This window comes from Acanthochromis polyacanthus, chromosome 4 (assembly GCF_021347895.1).
Source record: "Acanthochromis polyacanthus isolate Apoly-LR-REF ecotype Palm Island chromosome 4, KAUST_Apoly_ChrSc, whole genome shotgun sequence".
Classification (NCBI taxonomy): Eukaryota; Metazoa; Chordata; class Actinopteri; family Pomacentridae; genus Acanthochromis; species Acanthochromis polyacanthus.
The window spans coordinates 34,117,529-34,134,261 of record NC_067116.1 but is presented as its reverse complement, the minus strand read 5'-3'; the positions used below and the strand labels follow the sequence as shown (position 1 = coordinate 34,134,261).

Below are 16,733 nucleotides of genomic sequence, written 5' to 3'. Positions count from 1 at the left end.
CAAGCTTTCCAAACCGTACTCTACTGACTGTGCTTGTTTGTTTCCCTCACTACATACCAAATGAGGTCCCACACATTAGTCTACAGGCAGAAAAACACTCAGAGCAGTCTGGAGGCCAGATGGAAGCTTGGATCACATGTGAGAAGAACAGGAAGTATTGAAAAGCCCTTGAAACTCTCCTCCTGTTCCTCCATGTTCGTAGGTCAACAAAGGCATCTGTCAGTTATATGTATTTACTGAAAGAGACAATGTCTTCTATTCCCCTGAGTGCAGGTTGCAAAACACATTTCAGGAGAAACCACTCACTGACCCCACCAGTCTGCAGTTTACTGCCAGTTTCTGACCTTTAGCTGTCCCCCGAGGGTTCACGGGAATCTGGATGCTAGAGTATGATCAAAGTCATCCTTCTTTGGAGGTGGGGTACAGGCCCCATAAGGTTGCCATGTGCAAAACCAGGAACTACTTTGGGATTTCTGTATTAAGTTGGTGCTGACGGTGGTGGGGTTTATAAAAACATTCAACACTTGGACATACAATCAAGTCATTCCTGTGCTGAGTGCAGTTTGTAAGCTACAGATTAGTCACCAGAGGGAAAGCATTTTAGCAGGAAGGGAGTATGGATTTTTGGAAGAGCGTATCCACACAGTGCAGAGCTGTCACGCATGCGGTTTTCATGAAGCTCTCGTGCGCTTGGGTATGAGTGCGGGCTCGACTGTAAAAATGCAATTACATAAAACCACTTGCACATGAACTGGCACATCTCTTTGTGTAGCCTTATGAGTACGAGCTGCTTTCTTTACCTGGCGGGCCCCAGATGAGGGGTAAAGGCTGGTTCTGGGTGGCCCTTGGATCACACAGTCAGCCTGTCTGAACTAAAAACTGAAAGAAGAGAACTCTTTAACTCTGTGCCAGTTCATACACTGGGCTTAACAGTTGCTCTCACAGGAACCCACTCACATTTCAGAGGGAGTGAGGAAGCAAAGTGCAAGTTAGAAAGAAATGGGCAGAGAAACAGTGTGAGATCAAAGACTGAAAAGAAAATGGGGCACGGAGAGGAAGCAAGGCTTGCCCTCCTAAACCTATAATATGGTTCTGTAGCACAGACACAGAGACATTTGGTCAGAAGCCCTGACTAATTTAGTAAAGTATGAACAACTGGGAAAAGAAAACACTGAGGTACACAACTGATGGGCCACAGATGACAATCTGTTAAATATTGCAAATTATTTTTCACAGCCTGTATGTAAAGTTTTATAGACCACATCAACTATCAGTCTAGAAACGGCTAAATTTATGTGGAAGTTGGTGGCAACATAATAGAATTATACAGCCTTTCATTACTCTGTACAACAAATCAAATACCCCAGATTGAAAAGAACTAATGCTGCCTCCTGCAGCTGTATGAAAACATTTTCAGGTATGACCACTAGCAATAACTGACTAAGCATCAGTCAATACAATATTTGGATACAAAGCATTAATTCAAAGAGTAATGAGATTGTAAGCTTAGACGGATCTTTTGTCATGTATTTAATAATAGCGATTAATAACCTGGATTAGCGCTACGAAAGGCGTCACGCATAGGAAGTTAAGTTGTATCCAAGCTACAGAGGGATTAGTCCACAAATGTCACAGTATCTGTGTATTGAGTACTAGTCAATATGAGCTGAATACTAAGCATTTCCTCACATTACTCTCCACTGTGCTGGTGAAAGCATGCAGTGTCTGTGGCCTTTTGTTCCTCTTACTCATTCAGGGTGAGCCACCTGCTCTGCTCTGCAAGGCTGACTTCGATTTACACAGGGTGTTGCAAGTTGAGGGGAAATCTGACAAGGAACTGGACAACTACCTACTGAATCTCAAATCAAAACTGCTACAGTCGCTGCTTGTCTGTTGTCTCACAGTTATCTTTGTCAGATGTCTGACTGTCTCTCATAGGGCTGCTTATCTTTCAATTGTCCTATCGTGTATCAATCAGACTAGTGGGCAACTGAAAACATTTGCTTGCATTGAGCTGGTATTTCTACTCCTCTACAGTGGACAAACAAAGCCAGGATATTGACACAGTCCTGGAAAAGGGCCAACACACAAACACTGCATCTGTTCTCTGACTCTAGAAGCTGCACAGCACTGACCATTTTCACTTTCTTAAGAGAGTGTGTTTGTCCATTCCAGCCTTGACTCAGTCCAGATGTAACATGTAACTGCTAGCTCTCTTTTATATCCACTGAATGCTATGTGACTGAAGCACAAACAAGCAAATCTAATCCTCTCTTTGTAGCCCTTTCTAGTTTCTTGTTCTGCAGAGATGCACTGAATGTTTAGACAATAACAGAACTGTACTTCAATATCACAGCATTTTCTGCCTTTAATTAGCTTGTGTAAGTTCTGAGGCTTCATATCTAAGCTTTACAGACTCATTTAAGATTGAACTTAAACGTAAAGGATCAAAAGACATCACTTCTTATTTTCAGTAGTGATGTCTGGAAGCGGTTTTAAAGATGGTAATCAGGGGCCAATCAGCACATTTTTTAAACTTACTGGTACAGGCACAGACCTAAGACCAATCCAATGTCACACGGGTGTCGTAAAGGGAGAGAACAGTATGTGGCTGGATGCTAGGGATGCAAAATTTTAATAATTTTCTTCATCATTAATCAGCACACTGTTATCATTTAGTAATTGATAACATTAATTTAGCTTTCCTTACTTGTGCCACTGGGACATAGAAACGCTGTCCTGGTTGATCCCAGCTCGTCATAATGGCCAGAGGCAATTAAGCAGCAGATATTAAACACTAAAATACTAATTTCAGTAGAGCTGCACAATTTTTTAAATACTGTTTATGATAATGATTTTGGCTTCCCCCAGTTGAATAAAAATATCAACTGTGATGAACTCTGAAAATAGAGAACAACCTACGTTGATAAAAATCTGATTTTTTTTTTAACCTAAAATCAATAAATAATCTTTAAGAAGGATTGTTGAATCTCAATATTGGTCAAAATAATCATGCTAATAATTTTTTCTATTATCATACAGTTTGACAGCACTGTGGGATTAGAAAATGAATATTCGTAGGAAATCTGTGCTTTTCATGGTATTGACTGGTCACGATCAAATTGGCTGTTTGAGGCAAACACATGGGCAGGGCTTATTGGAAATTTGACAATGAGGTCATTCTGTTTGCAAAGACTCTTCACAAACACTTAAAAAATCACAGGTTGCTTTGGTTACTTAGCCTGCAGTAATACCATTAAGAGCAGGGAAAAAAGGAGAGACATATGCAGATACTTCAGGGTGTCCACATACAGGGCAGATAATTGGCCTCTTCTTGACATAATCAGCATGAATATCACAGCCTTCTACCATGCAGGGCAGAAACACGGCTGGCTCAAACTCAAGCTGACACAGTGTTGTCACATGTCTGTTTGTGTATTCACTACACACCTGTTTTTTTTTTGTGGGGGTGTGCACCGTATAATGGGCCCTCATGGCTCTAAAATCAGTCTGTGACTCATTAAAGCAAACACTGCCCTGGTTTTGTCAGGCCAGAGTCATAGAGGACTAGGCGTGTGTGCATTTGTGTGAAACAACTGGGCTCAAAGTACATTTGTCTCGTATCAGAGCAGTTACGATGGGATATGAGAGTGAATGTAATTCTCTAGTCAGTGCTTGTAGCAGGATGTGAGTGCAAAATGCATATTTTGGCTGAAAGCCCACCTCAACCCAGGTCTTTGTCAGTGCTCTCTCCTATTCAAGTCCTCTTCAATAATTAATCACATGCTGTCAGCAACAGAGACCCCACACATGTAGAGTAACTGAGAACACAGATTTCCAGAAGCCTGGTTTTGAAGATTTTGTGAAATTTTCTCCCAAAATAAAATATAGATTATTACTATTTTAAGAAATCTGTACTAGAAAAGAGACCAAATAAATCATTGACTATTAAATCAGAACAGAACAAATTGATTTGCAACTATTTTGGCAATCACAGGATACTTTAAGTTATTTTTTTACCACCAAAAATGTCAAATACTTAAGGGTTACAGCAATTATGGAGGTTTTTCTGCTTATCTGACTCACACAGATCACTCTAAATTGAATGTCTTTGTGCTGCGGAGTGCTGGACTAACAAATTTAGAAGATGCCACCTGCGGCTTTACAAAATTATGAGGCATTTTTTAAACTTTTTTAGGCATTTCACAGACCAAATGACTAATCAATTAGCTGACGTTGAAAATATTTGTAAGATGCAGATCTGTCAGGTTGCAATAACAAGAAATGTTCTCAAATTAAGATTATAGGACTAGAGACCTTGATAAAACGATTCTCTTCAAAACATACACAATCCTGAAGTTTATTTCCTTCATCTAGGATTGTGATGATCATGGAGTTTTAGTTGATGATTATTCATCATACAAATAATTGCCATTAACAATTTCATTGATTATTTGTATTAAACTGTTAAACACCTTGACAAAAACTGTCAGTTCCAATAAACTATTGCTTCAGAAGGGGGTGGATATGGCAGAAAACAATGTGGAAGCAGTGATGGAAACATGATATATATGCTACATTTCATTCAGCTGTTTTTTCGGGTGAATTTAAACGACTCCAACAACTACGCAAATCCCTAACCATCTGTGATCATGTGATAAACTAATAACTGTGACAGGCTTATTTACATCAGTCCAGTTTCACTTTATGTCATCCAAATAACTTGTGGCAAACAAGCTTGACTATAAAGTTGTGCTATTGGGAGTGGCCTCTTCTGATCATTGCTACTGTTCTGACTGTAAATGGATGTGTAATGAAAACAATGGCGCATAAAATGTTCATGAAAGTAACTTAGAGTATCTTTACGAGAGGTCAGAACAATTTTATAATCACTGCTACTTGAAGAATGCTAAACTTCATGCTCTGATTATCTTCACTGCCGTCTCACAGCTGAGACAAAGATGTCACTCAGGGGACAAACGCAGATTAACTGCACCTCTGGGCCTCAAACAAAAACAGGAAACTTTCCAGCACATAGCAGAATAGCATTTTACAGAAGGAAGGCCTGAGATCTGAAGAACACGTTTAAAATATGGGACCACATATCCCTCAAGCAGCAGCAAGGTGAGCCAGAGGCAGTCGCTGCTACTTGAAGATGTATCGAGAGCCAGTAATAGCACCGGGGTCCAGAGGTCAAACAACTGAAAACAAAACTCCGAGCAAATCATGATTCTGCCTTAAGGGATGGGAACTAAACACTTAGCAAGCCAACAGTCAAATGGTCCATGGATGACCGATGCTGGCCCACCAATCACAACAAAGGGTGAGAGGTCAAACTGCTCTGTTAAGGCCAGGCAGGTATTAGAGGCATCTTGGGAATATTGGGGGAGGGGTTCAATTTGACACATGCTGTCAAACAGCTGACAAAACATCAAAAGGAAAAAAGCTACTGAAAGCATTTGTTAAACTGCTTGGTGTTTACACATTACAAAGAAGCCGTGTTAGACAACATTTTATACTGCTGACTTTGCAAACTTGAATTATTGTATGACAACAAGCACAACTTAAAGTGATCTGTAAAGAAAATGGAGGGTGTTGGTTCATAAAACATTTTCCTCAAAGAGCCACTGGACCACACACATGAAACAGGATGTAAAGAAAGGCTTTTGTTAGCCTCCACAGGTGTGATAGGACTGTGGTAAAGAAGGTCATGGATGCTTCCCTTACAATTGTCATGTTGACAGACGTGGCCGGACATGTGACATGGTTGGAAGAAGCAGAGGGGTGCGGGCCATTGGCAAATGTGGCATTTTGGTCGGTGGACCACCCAGAATCTAAAAAAAACAAAACAACAACAACGAACTAACTCATCTTTGTTTACGAAACCTACTCAGTTGAGTGAAATATAATCACCAGTTCACACAGGGAGCTAAACAGCTCAAACTGTCCAGAAAATGGTCAGATGATTAGAACTCAGTATGAAGATGACATAGTGTCTCACAACAAGATACAACCGCTATAGAGCCCGGTCTGCCTGGAGGCTTTCAGGTGCAGAGGCACATCATTGCATGCAGGATTACCAGCTGAACTACAGACCTTATTTATTCATACAACAGAGGCAGACCTGGGCCACAATCACCACATCAACCTTTAGTCAAAGACGGGCATTCCATGTCTAGGAACAAAAAACAGAACATACACATAAAGATATGCTTTTATTTAAAGGAATACTGAAGGAGGTGAATGTGAGCTGGCAAACGGGACAAGACTAGACAAGCCCAGTGTTTAGAGGTGAAACAGTGACCTGTGACTGCTCGTGGCATTCCTCAGAGACGCACACGAACACAAAACATCCTACTCCGTCTGGGACAAGAGACTGAACAAAAGTCCTTTCCTCTATAGGTCTGGGCTGGAAAATCTTGATAAAGACAAAGACGTGCAAACACCCTTTATCAGGGGAACAGTGAAACTCTACAATGAAGAGGCCATGCCTGCACCTTAATCACATGATTGGTCCTTTTGAACTTCTGCTTGGGTATTATGTACCCATATGTGGAGAACAGTTATTTCCCAGAGCATAACCAGCTATTTTCTCATTCACTGGACATGTTCCAAATCATAGTAAGGAATGCGAAACTTGCAAATAGGTGTGAAACTGAGGTTGACTGTGTTTTCCTATGATGTCAGTAATGCGATAGTATGGCAACCTGGCCAGGTACACGTCCTTTCTCCCAATGAATCATGACATAGTCTTCATTCTTTCATGAGCCTGTACAGGATAATGATACAGGATAGATTCATTATTGGTTCATTATGTCACATTTACAAGTTAGTAGACTGGAAAAATCTGAATAATCTACCCATTTTCTAGATACCACGCTTTTACAAATATAAGTTGCAATCTGGCACCAAAAATCTGCGCTTGTCAACAAGAAACAAACTGACTTAAGGTCTATTACATGTGGAAATGCATAGTGGCAACTGGAGATGCAGACACACAACTTGCCTCACTAAATCCAAAGTGTTTTGTTTCCTCAGAATGAGAGTCAGCAGTCAGCAGTAAGAGGAGAACGGGGAACAGTGCCGACTCACTGTCTAATAAACTCTAATCTCATTAGACCTTCAATGGGCTCCAGCCTGGATTTAGACAGCGAGGAGGGAGGAGGTACAAGGCTGAAATATGGGGAAAAAAACAGCACAGCTCATAGGAGAAAATTACAGGTGGCTCCAAATCCCTGCGTCCACTGTCCAGAAGGTCACATCTACTTGTAGACCTCCGTGGGAAATACAGAGGAGGCGAGAGAAAAGTGTGAGTGTGTTGAGAGAGCAGGGGTGAATAGAGGAAAGGCCTCTTGAAAAATTCCCAGTGGAAAGCAGTAAGTATGTGTTTGCCAGCATGTGGGCAGCGTGAGGGTGTAATGACGGGGTTCTGTCGCGCAGGCAGAGGTCAGCCAGCCGGCCAAGAGGAAAGGCTTCAACAACAGCATGATGTCATCAAAGAGGGCCAGCGTGACTCATCGACCTCAGACAAGGGAGGTACAGAGGAATTTTAATGAGATATCTCAACATAAGGAACCCATAAACAACATTCTTTTTCTCTGAAGAAATAAGTCAGCTACAAAGAGACTGAACATAACTTTATTACAAAAATAACTGGGAAACAAAAATCCTTGCAACATCTGTTGGGTAGCAGGACTTTAGACAACCTCCTTCGATCAGCAAAATTAACACCAGATTAGAAGGCTGCGTTGTGCTTCATGTTTATTTAGAATCCATTCAGTGACTTGAAGATAATGAGAAATAATGCCTGAAGGATGAAGCTATCAAACGCAAGAGGCCTATAAAAAGGAAAAGGAAGAAAAAAAAAACATCCTCGTCTGAAGCTCTCGTTACCAAAGAAGAGACAATGACCTAATTACATCCCCGAAAGGTTAGGAAAGAATAGTGTCTCATTTCACATCAACCAAACACACACACACACACACACACACACCGGCGTGCAAAAATCCTTCTTCCATAACCATCATTGTATGTTATACTTCCAAACGTAATCCAACTCTAAACTCCGGCTAATGCACAATTTAAAATGAACAGTGACACTTTAATGACAAAGACAGGAATAATCATGAAAGAAAGTCTATTTTTGTACGGTGGGACTGCAGGCTCAACTCTCCAGAGCACCACACCATGATAACTGAAGACATCCACTGAAATCTCTCTAATTTCTCTCCCTCTCCCTCGTTGGCTCCGACCCCTGACCGCCGTGAATTCCGAACCCTGACCTTTGACTTCCAGACAGCTCCAACGGCTTTCCACGCTCTCACGTGCGAAATACCACCACCTATCTGCTCTCACTCTGTGCGAACAAAATACTATGTTATATGAGTCAACAAGGGTGAGAGGGAAGACTAAACATCCATGTAACGGAGCACCACGGAGGTGACTCATCAACCTGACTGCAAAGGGCCAGACGACCACAGCGCTGCATTCAAGACAAGCCTTTTCTTTTTCTCCCCCATCAAAGAAATGCCAGGGTGTTGTGTCAAACAACTGCCGCAACCTTGGTGATGGTATGAGGAGGGGCAGGGAGCCGACTGTGCAAGGTTACTCACCAAACATTTGTCCCTTTTGGTCCTGATGCCTTCACTTAACACTCATCAGTTTCTGTTACTGGTGGCTTTAACACACTCTCACAATCTCTCTTGGCTGCTCCACACGTGTCGGTCAAGTCAGTAGGATCAGAGGGGACCCGAAACAAAACCCTGTTGTGCATCTGTCATGCAGTCCCACCACTCTCCCCTCCCAGCTATTCTCTGGGAGCATAAGAACTGGACACTTAGCTCTGCCTTGAACAGAAGAGCGGCACCAGAGGAGCTGCTTCAAGCCTTCAAGCTACCCCCAAAACTCAGGGTCGGACTACGAACAAAAAAGAAGTGGGACTGAGGGTGTCACCCGGGGGCAGTGAAGCGCTAAGTCCCCACGGAGCACCGGCCAGAGATCAGGCTGGGCAATCGACGAGAGCTTTGATCTCGGCCTTTTATGATCTCAAAACGTTACACCTGCACAGCCGTGTCTCTTCTTGTCCTCTGTCATCAGCAGAATGCCTTAGGACGGCTGAACAGACTTCAGAGAAGCTAAACGTGGATGTAGGAAACAATTTTTCAACTATTCACTATTTTTCACACAATGCTGCTTTATAGTGCCCCTCCGTGCCTTCACTGTGGAATCAGAATCAACCACCAGGAGGAGTATTATTGTCATAGTTTCAAATGACCTCCTCTTCGTTGCCAACAAACAGGCTTTTCAGAAACGAGGGATATTCCAAAAAGCACAAACAGCTTTGAAAATGAGCACAAATCCTCTGAAGTGATACTTTGGCAAATGAGGCGGGTCCCACCAGTAGCAATTTACAGCAAGTTCTCTGATCTCCATACCTGCATGGCCAGGCAGATACAATATCAGCGCTTTGACATTCCAATGATTCTACACAAGACCTTGACATCTTTTCATCTACTTTATCCTCCCTTCATGGAGACTGGAGCTGCTCAAAGAGGGGGCCCATGGGTCGCTCACATTTCTCTGCTCTCTCAGATTTTCTGTGAGTAATCTGGGTGTAAGACAACATCATTTGCTTCATTTTTTTATGTTAACATCTTACACATTATATTTTCTTACTAAATAGTCTAAGCAGCTGAGAGCATATAGGAGATGGGATTTAGAGTTTTGTACCTAATGCACAGCATCAGGAAACTATAGGATATTCAGTCTACGTAAATTAAGAAAATTGCAACTTTTGTTTGGATAAAAGCTATAAAACGGCACCAAAACACTTCAGCAAGGACACATCATTTGGTTGAAGCACTTGAAGTCATAAATTGCTTTACATACCATTTAGAACATCAAATTACTGTCAACCTATGTTTCTTGAACCTTGTGTGTTATCTTCCCTGTTTCATGGAGTAGAACGTGAATAAAACTACTGAAACACAGACTTTTCACATCATTCCTCTGCTTCACTAAATATACTTTGCAAATCCTCTCAGTGTTGCAGATAAAACTACCACCTTGTAGTTCCACCCTGCATTTCTTACAAACATTTAAAAGTAAAAGACAGACTCTGGCATGTCAGCAACTAAGAGAGAACTGACAGCCGTTCTTAAGGGAAAAAAGTCCATCTGCAGCTGGCAGAGAGCAGAATCATTTAGTAGCTCAACTATTTAGTGCTCAACATTACTGCCTTTGGTAATGCTGGCCTGCTACTCAACTGGCTGGCTTTCGGATCACCATGATAACAGTTAATCCGCAGCAAAGATTAGAGAGGCAGTAATGCAACATGCTGCTTTTAATCCACACAGATTTTCTCTGTTTTGTTTCAGCTTGACCCTAACAATGGGAAACACAGATTCATGCTCACTGATCCATGTTCCAGTCACTTACTATACTAACCCGGACAAGGGTGCTCTTAGCCTGAGCCCGTTGGGGTTGTGCTCCTGGTGTGCCCTGGTCCCTCGTCCCACTTCCATGTGCTCTGGCAACGGCTCCAGACGTACCATTTGTGCAGACTCCTGCCCCGGGGCCAGGCCTTCGAGGCCTCTGCTTGATACCATCCAACAGGCGCACAAGAAGGATGTTGCTGGGAAGTTCGTCCACGGCACACTCCACCAACGTCCGGCACTCTGGGCAGCGCAGCTCACCGCGTGAGCCCAGGATGCCTTGAAGACATCGTCGGCAGAAGGTGTGCTGACAGGGAAGAACCTTCGCCGAGGCGTCTAGACGCTCCAGGCAAACGGGGCACTCGAGCAAATCCAACAGTACTGACTCGTCCATTGTCTGTGTGTTCTGCCTGTACTTCAGCAGGAAAACATGGTGCTGAGTAGGTTTTTGTTTGGAAGCAGATCAAGTGCTGTCACGTCACTCCCATTCCTCGGCTATTGCCATGGCATCAGCATCAGCTGTTGAAAAAAAAGGTCAAGACATGCAAATGAGTCAACTGTATACACAAGAAATAGGTCATGTTATCCGTTTGGCAGACATCACATATGGTGTCACTTCAGTTGTTAAAACTAAAAAAAAAAAAAAACCAAACATAATCAACCAGATTTAAAAGTGCATTCAGGTGATAACTACAGCACGTAAACACTGCCCTACATGCTATCACCGGATAACAGAAAGATTGATTGCAGGTCAAGTTAATCTAATTTACTCTTGGGTGGATAATTACACCTGATAACTGTGAGCCTGGATCCTTTGACCTTTTAAACTGGCTGCACGGTTAACATGACTATAAAACAAAAAACTAGGACGGAGTGAAATGCTGGGATTTGCCTTTAAAAGCATCTAGAATACGTGAAAAATGTATTCAACTCAATCTGACTCACGAATAACGAATAAAACAACACTAGTAGCGTATCTTACAAATGCTGCTATTATGGGATGACATTTCAATGAGAAAAACTGAAATATTGTAACGCTACTGTGAAAAATGTCAATATTATGTAACACCTAGCAGCTCAGAAAACGTGTGCTGATACTTGTGTGACTTTTTACGACTGCGCTACTCTGCACAGTGGAGTTTTTACTGACATTTAAAAAATTAAACCCGCTAAAGACCAAATCTAACAAGTTTGATAGCAAACATCGCTCGCTGACGAGGTGAGGAACTTTAACGCCGCCAGCTTTTAAATAATACTTGAGTTGTTTTTTTTTTTTACAAGACGCAAAAAACACGTTTAAACAACTTCTAACGGAGAAACCAGTTAATCTGTAAGACTTATGAGTACTTCGAGCACTAAATACAATTCAGCTTACCTCTTCCAAAACAGAACTCCTCCTCTTGTTACCCCGTATCTCCCAATTTTTTTTGCCTCCTTTGCTAACGTAGTAACGTTAGTTAGCAAGCTAACTAAAAAAACACACCCGCTACTTATCTGAGAGTCTTCCGAGGACAAACACTACCGAGAAGGTTTTACTTTAGAGGCGTACAGTGCGTAGAATAAACGTACCTCTGTCAGATAGTGGAGTAAAAGCTAACACGAAGAAGACGAGACAACGGAACTCCGACCGCACCGAGCGCCATGCTAGTACTTCTGTTCTGCGGGACTGTTGCTGGAACAAGCGGAGAGGGGGAGGGAGCGTGAGGGCTTCAGAGACCGTCGGGAAAAGGGGCAACTGTGGAGGGGGAGCAAGAGCTGCAACGTCTGGAAATACCAGATTTAGTGTGAGCATTGGGTGTTTGAGTTTCATATTCTACGTGAAAATTGGATAATGTACACGGAGTTGGAAAATTTCACATTCTAAGAAAATATCGCACATAAAAATATAAAACTGCACATGAACCTGGGATATTGTACATGATAATAGAACATGAAACCTGAAACTGGAATATTGTGCATTACATATTGCACATGGAAGTGGAATATTGCACATGAAATTAGAATATTACACATGGACCTGGGATATTGTACATGAGAGTGGAATATGAAACATAAAAGTGGAATGTTGTACATTATATTTTGCACATGAAATGCACAAAAAATAAATATTGAACATGCCACTGAAACACTGCACATGAAAATTGAGTATTGCAAGTGAAATTTGGATATTGTACACAATACATTGCACATGAAGCTAGAATATTTTACATGCAATGAAATCCAACATCTGAAATTGGAATATTGTGCATAGAAATTTTAAATTGCACTCGCCACTGAAATATACACATAAATATCAAATTTTGCACATGATGATAAACTGCATTAATTCATGATGAGGATGTGTTTATTTATGTCAAGGAGAACAAAAATTAGGGCTGCACAGTGGAGTAGTGGCTAGCACTTTCACCTTGCAGCAAGAAGATCCCCGGTTCAAATCCCAGGGTGGGCCTGGGATCTTTCTGCATGGAGTTTGCATGTTCTCCCTGTGCATGCGTGTGTTTACTCCGGCTTCCTCCCACAGTCCAAAAATATGCTGAGGTCAATTGGTTACTCTAAATTGTCCGTGAGTGTGATTGTTTGTCTGTATATGTAGCCCTGCGACAGACTGGCGACCTGTCCAGGGTGTCCCACATGACATGAAAATGCTGCACGTGAAACTGGAATATTTTTATTCAAAATCTAATAGAATATATTGCAGTGAGACTCTCAGGGATTCTGCATTGCTGTCAAGTATTTATTCTCCTGCAGACCAACCTTTCTCATGAATATTGTCCCTGAAGAGACAGCACATGCTGTATATTGGCATGATTTACGATGCTGTTCTCTTTTGTGTCGTTTGTCTGCAATGGTTTGCAACCTTTTTGAATGTCTGCATGACAATTTTTATCATTAAGACTAAATTGATCCATTTTTCCATTTATAGAACCCTTCATTTTAATATTTCCGTTGTGTTTCAGCAAGATTTATGCTCATTTTCAAAAGTGGCACAGTCAGATCTTATCACACATGTCTGTGCTTGTCTCTAACTATTGAGGGAGACATATCAGCTGCATAAACAAACACATGAACTGATGTGTATAAAAGAAAAATTGGCGCATAAAACTTCACCAGAATACAGAAAATGAAGTGTTTGACCGGGGTGGTTCAAGTCTGGCAAAACCACACAACCAACAGTGAAGCCTGACTCACAGATGTGGCAGTTACATCCAATAACTACTGTTTTGGGCAGGACTTTTTCTCTGCTGGTACTGTTCCCACACAGATACATTAAAAAACACAATCCCCCTCCATTCAATCACATACAGCCAGCTAGAGAATGTTTAAACTGATTTTGTGGGGGGAAAAAATTCAGTTGCATCATTGACACTTACAAGTGTATGTTGACAGCATTAGAAAGCATCATTTTGTGTATGCAGATAAAAATCTATTTGTATTTCTCAGCTAAAGTGTGCATGATTTTGGTTTTGTTCTGGAAACAAGTGGTACAAACCGCTGAACAATGCAGGACCGACGCAGAATTTGTAGCCAAAAGACAGAAGAAAAGGCTGGATGGACACAGTGTGATGTCTCATCTTGGTGGGTGTCCTGAACAGAGCACTTTAGGAGTAAGAATCTATACATGTATTTAATATCCATGTATTTATTTTATGTAATTTGAACTGTAATTGGAAAAAAAGCATAACTTTAACAACCGTTCTAGACTGAAATGAAAAGAATGAGTAATTTAAAAAATTTGCAATACATAAAGAGACATTGTGCCACCCCAATCTGAGTAATGATCTCATACTACAGTGTAAAATAGACATTTCCGAGGCACACTAGAAGGCAGCATCTAGCGTTGTCAAAAGGGCGTGAACTGAATCTTCTAATGACATGTAATGGTGTGTCAAAAAGCAGCATCTTTTCCCAGCCGGAGAGAAAAATAACTTGTTTTTCATTTCATCATTTGGCCACCCCCGTGGGCATGTTTTTTTTTGCAGCCAGCTCTTGGTACTCTGGCTTAATGGCATGCCTCCTTAAATTATCTCGAAATGGTTTTTCTTTTTTTGTTCTTCCTCTCTGTTGCACTGAAGCAGCATATTTGGCTCAGCTGCAGCTCCACAGACATAAAGAAAACGTGTGCAGCAGTTCCTTTGTGATATGTGGACAAAATAGATAGCAGTAAGTAATGAAAGGTACACTTTTACACCTTTCTTTACTCATGTTTTATCAAGATCTGGAGCCAAATTTGCACTTGAGAGGTGAATAGGGACATCTGGTGGTCACATTTTAAGGAGTTAGTAGTGAAAGTTGGCAGAGTTTCTCTACTTAAAATATCTTTTTAACCCTAAAGTCTCACACTGGTAGTTGATGCAGCGGTAGCATCTTTTTTCGAGGCAAACTGATGGACCTGTCACCAGCTCATATAAAAATAGGCTAAAAAAAAACACCCACTAGGGAGAAGGAGAGCACTTTTCCTGGAGGCACTGCTTTTATTGCAAAATATAAGTTTGGAATAGACCTTTGACTCCCAACAACCTTCACGGCAAAGGCACAAGTGAGCACTGGAAGGAGAGGAGACACAGCCCCAGACAATAAACATGTGATTTATTTTTACCTCATTCAGAGGACACTGCATATTGAGCAAGAGGGAGAGATGAAGGAAGAAAGAGCAATAAAGACGGAGATTTATTTGGAGGTGGCTTCTCCTCTGTCACATGTGATCCCATGGGGGCTGGCAGGAGCCCTCAGGTCATATTTCCTGGCTGTGAAGAGGCTGCAGCTCCGCCCCTCCACCTCCACGGAGACAATGGCCCCTGCCCTGCTTTTCCAACTTGACCCCCGTGTTTCACCACGCTCACATTCTGCACACGCTCTGTGGAAAAAAAAAACTGCTTCCTCAGACGTCGCTTAATGTTATTCGGAAAAGGCAACAGGAATGATTTGTATGCTCTGAAAGGCAATAATCCTTCATGATGACTGCACCTGAGGGCAGCAGAGGGATCACTACACACACACACACACACACACACACACACACACACACACACACACACACACACACACACACACACACACACACACACACACACAGACAGACCTGAATATGATGGAGATGACAGCTGTGTTACTGCTTATAAATGGGAACGAGGAAAGCAGGAGAGGACATGACAAGACATATGTCCCAATTTCCATGAAAGGATGGAGCCTGACAGAAATATGGCTCTCTCGTGTATGGCTCATTACTGTAAATAGATGTTCGAGGGTTTCAAATCAGCAAAATACCAAAAACCACAGATTATAGCACTATTAAATTTATATATACACACTTAGTGTTGCTCACCAGGTGATATAAGACGATGTCTTAATTGAAAGCTGCTCCAAATCTTTTTAGGCTCCTGAGATCACATCCAGTGATCTTCATTTGTATTGCTTTGATAAGGGTTTTAGACTTACTAACTGAGCCCGCGGCGGCATGCTGTCAAATTAGATTAGGGACCGTAACTGAATGTCAATGAACGCCGCCTGATAGCGGCTGAGTGCGTGCATGCATTTCTCCGAGGGGTGATTTCCCCTAATTTGAGTGAAAGAATCGAGCGAAACACAGAGCTCCATGAAAAATTCCAGCCAGAATTACATTCATTACATCCCAAAGTATAATGTCAAACAGACACATTATGTAGGAGTACGTGAAGTCTCTTTTTGTTTTTCCCCCCTTTGACCCGGTCTACTTTTAGCACTGTTAACCCTCGGGGCGCCATGTGGGTCAAAATTGACCTGTTTCAAAGTTTGAAAATGTGGGGAGGAAAAAAAACTTTTTCACAGTGAAACTTCTGATGTCCACATTTTCAACATTTTGGGGAAATCTCTGAACATTTTTTGGTGTAAAGAAAGAAATGGTTAAAATGTTCCTGAAGAACATTCACATTTCAGCAAAATTTGCTGGATTTTGCCTGACTTTTTGTGAATGTTCTTAAAGAAAATATTAGTTTTACTGATATATATATATATATATATATATATATATATATATATATATATATATATGTAATCACTTAAGATATTTTTAGGATTTTTTGGAAGATTTTTACTATTTTTTTGAAAATATTTACAAGAATTTTATTGCCAAATCTGGGGGATATTTTTTAAATAAAACTTTTAAAGAATTATTGGAATTTTCTTCCTGAAGGTTTTGCAAATTTTCAGAAATTTGGGGATTTTTTTTGCTGAATTTTTGGATTTTTTTCAGACAAGGAAACAACATTTTTTGCTTCTTGTTAATGAAGACAACAGGAGGGTTAAGACGTTTAACCTTTTGAA

General features: G+C 41.3%; 2 protein-coding genes across 4 annotated transcripts in view; one reads left to right on the top strand and one right to left on the bottom strand.

The window, feature by feature from the left end:
* The window catches only part of sh3rf1 (SH3 domain containing ring finger 1), a 35,513-nt gene extending 23,148 nt beyond the window's left edge, over positions 1–12,365 (bottom strand). Inside the window, exons 1-2 of one of the 3 annotated variants that reach the window (XM_051946562.1) lie at positions 11,809–12,365; positions 10,438–10,952 (exon numbers count right to left, since the gene is read on the bottom strand). In XM_051946562.1, the coding sequence (XP_051802522.1) occupies positions 10,438–10,827 (390 nt within the window). In that variant the 5' untranslated portion in view covers positions 10,828–10,952; positions 11,809–12,365. The remainder of the gene's footprint in view (positions 1–10,437; positions 10,953–11,808) is intronic. The other 2 variants (XM_051946563.1, XM_022199506.2) reach the window with 2 other exon arrangements.
* The window catches only part of fbxl5 (F-box and leucine-rich repeat protein 5), a 52,350-nt gene that overhangs the window by 7,050 nt on the left and 28,567 nt on the right, over positions 1–16,733 (top strand). The gene's annotated exons all lie outside the window — the stretch shown is intronic.